Source organism: Microtus ochrogaster, unplaced genomic scaffold (genome assembly GCF_000317375.1).
Source record: "Microtus ochrogaster isolate Prairie Vole_2 unplaced genomic scaffold, MicOch1.0 UNK12, whole genome shotgun sequence".
Lineage (NCBI taxonomy): Eukaryota > Metazoa > Chordata > Mammalia > Rodentia > Cricetidae > Microtus > Microtus ochrogaster.
This window is the reverse complement of record NW_004949110.1, coordinates 5,922,135-5,925,282: the sequence shown is the minus strand read 5'-3', so window position 1 is coordinate 5,925,282 and position 3,148 is coordinate 5,922,135. Positions and strand designations below refer to the sequence as shown.

The 3,148-nt window shown below is 36.0% G+C and overlaps 1 protein-coding gene across 1 annotated transcript in view; it reads right to left on the bottom strand.

Annotated features, from left to right (window-relative positions):
• The window catches only part of Atr (ATR serine/threonine kinase), a 105,181-nt gene that overhangs the window by 15,012 nt on the left and 87,021 nt on the right, over nucleotides 1-3,148 (bottom strand). The window contains exon 41 of the mRNA XM_013353571.2: nucleotides 1,996-2,139. Within this exon, the coding sequence (XP_013209025.1) occupies nucleotides 1,996-2,139 (144 nt within the window). The remainder of the gene's footprint in view (nucleotides 1-1,995; nucleotides 2,140-3,148) is intronic.

Here is a 3,148-nt window from a genome sequence, read left to right as displayed (position 1 = left end):
TGTAGACCAGGCTGGTCTCGAACTCACAGAGATCCGCCTGCCTCTGCCTCCCGAGTGCTGGGATTAAAGGCATGCACCACCATCGCCCGGTGCATTTGACTTTTTTAACAGAGATCTTTGGCTTCTGAACAGAAACAAGAATTTTAACCTAAAGATGATGAATGCTACATTTAAGTCAAGGGCAGGTTTATTTGTAGCCTATCTATACTGGAAACATGCCTTCTTCAGGCTCATAAATGGTGCTCCCACTACCACTCCTGCTAATATTAATAACCCTTGAAGCAGATTTCCCATATTTCTTTGAAACAGATAGCAAGCACTTAACCAATAGGAAGGAAAAAAAATGCTCATGATTACTTCTGAACAGAAATGCAAACAGAACCTGCTTTTTTTTCCCCCTAGGACTGAAAACGAAAGTCTAAATAAATCTAGATAAGTAGAGAGCTTTTTTGTTTTTGTTTTTTTGAGACAGGGTTTCTCTGTAGCTTTGGAGCCCGTCCTGGAACTTAATGTAGCATTAATCATCTTTAGGTTAAAATTCTTGTTTCTGTTCAGAAGCCAAAGATCTCTGTTAAAAAAGTCAAATGCGCCGGGCGATGGTGGCGCACACCTTTAATTCCAGCACACGGGAGGCAGTAGACCAGGCTGGCCTCTGCTTCCGACCCGAGTGCTGGGATTAAAGGTGTGCCACCACCGCCTGGCAAGTAGAGTTTTTTTATATAAAACCATTAAATGGAAAATATTTCCCTTCATTAAATAATGACTTATAGGGGCTGGAGAGATGGCTCAGAGGTTAAGAATACTGGTTCCTCTTTTAGAGGATCTGGGTTCAATTCCCAGCACCCATATGGCAGCTCACAACTGTCTGTAACTCCAGTCCTAAGGAATCTGACACCTTCACACCAATGCACATGAAATAAAGTTAAATAAATTATTTAAAAATTAATGTCTTATAATCTTCTCTATAAACAGAATCACAATTGTTAAAAGTTAACTGAAGTAGACAATTGAAATCTATGTATATACCTAAAAATCTGACAAGAGGAACTTGAACAAATACTGATATACTCATTCAAAATATCACATGGGAGAAAGCCAAGCATATATAATGGATAAATAGAAAAAGAAAATGTAGAATTTTCTTTAATTACAATATCACTCACTTTTAAATGGAAGGAAATTCTGAATCTTAAGAGATGCTGTTAAGTGAAACAAGCCAGTCACAAAAGGATTTTATATGAGGTACTAAAGTGGTGACTTAATGGAGGTAGAAACTAGAATTGCGGTTGTTAAAAGACTGATTGAGAGATGAAATGAAGAATTATGGTTTAACAGTTTCAATTTGGAATATTAATATAAAATCTTTGAAAAGTATGGTGAGATGGTTGCAAAACAATGTGAATTCACTCAATGACATTGAAATATATACTTAATTTAAGTGATAATATGTTCATTTGAACAAAAATAAAAAATGAGAAAATGGAGAGATGGCTCAGCAGTTAAGAGCACTGGCAGATCTTCCAGAGGACCTGGGTTAAATTCCCAGCACTCACAAGGCAGCTCACAACTGTCTGTATTTCCAGTTCCAGGGAATGGCACCCTCACACAGATATACATGCAGCCAAAACACCAATGCATATAAAATAAAAACAAATAAATTTTTAAAATGAAAAATGAAAGCATACATTTCAAGAGTGAGCTAACCACATACTGAGAAATTCACATTACTATGATAATTATTTTCCTAATTCTAAAATAAAAGTAATGGGGCTGAACAGATAGCTTAGGTAAAAAGCACTTGCACTTCTTGAGAACCCAAATCCAGTTCTTAGTTCCCATCTCAGGTAGTTCATAGCAATCTGTAACTCCAGCTCCAGGGAATCTCATGCCTCTGGCCTTAGGAGACACCTGTACGCATGTGCACATATATGTGGACACACAAACACATATTGAAAATAATAAAAACAATCTATAAAAAAGGAAACTATTTCCAACCTTATTAATCAAAGAATTGAATTCCATTAGTCTACAGTCTTTCCTCAAGTCATCTTTTGGTTTACACATCATGATGTAGAACTTTCCATCTGAGCCCTTTAAAGAGATCTTCTTTGGTTTCTGAAGAGAAGAAAGAATTTCTACCTAAAAAATAATGAGTGTTATATTTAAGACAAGGCTGACATTCTTTGTTAAACTTGATATTATAAATACTGAGTTATAAATCATATTAAAAAGAATAGGGGGAGTATGTAGTAAATTAGTATTTCAAAATTTCTGTAGTGATATTTTGTTTGTTTTAACAAATAAATCTTGCCTAAAGATCAGAGTGCAAAGCTAAGTCACTAGAGGCCAGGGAGTGGTGGCATACACCTTTAATCCCAGGACTAGGGAGACAAGGGCAGAGGGATCTCTCTTAGTTTAAGGTCACCCTGCGCTACAGGAGATTGAATCTGTCAGAAAGAGAAACTGCTCACACAAAGGTGATCCCAGCACTTGGGATCCCAAGTCTTTCAGCACTAGGGAGGTAAAGACAGGAGTGATAGAGTTAGGCAGAGACGAGTCTCCTGCAGTCTGAGGAGGCAGTTTGAGCACAGGAAGACTCTTTTGACCTGAGCATTGGTAGAGGTAAAAGGTCTCTCTAGTGGCTGACTACACTGATTCTCTGATCCTTCAACTTTCATATCCTAATATCTGACTCGGGTTTTTATTATGACCAATTAGAATTCGAGCCACAAATTTCCTTTTACCTTAGTTACCTAGAAGCGAAAAAAGAAGGTTGTCTATGAATAGGGACATAGTTTCTTAAGTATTAGTAATGGATATGAAGTATAAATCAATCAAGCAATCAATCAATCAAAAAAGAAAATTTCCCCAAACCAAAATCACAACTTTGTTGGCAAACAGGTATTTACAATGCATATTCAGGTAGTCCTTGTAAAGCAGTCACAAAATTTTACATAAACATAAAAATTAAACATAAAAAAATGTTTATCATAATGTTGGAAAAGTATTATCAATATACATTATATAAATGTTCAAAGAATAAGTTTATAAATTAAAAATAATTTAAAAATATCTTCTCCAAAATGAGCCTACATCATGAGTAAACTAAAAAATACTTAAATTAAGCCGGGCAGTGGTGGCACACGCC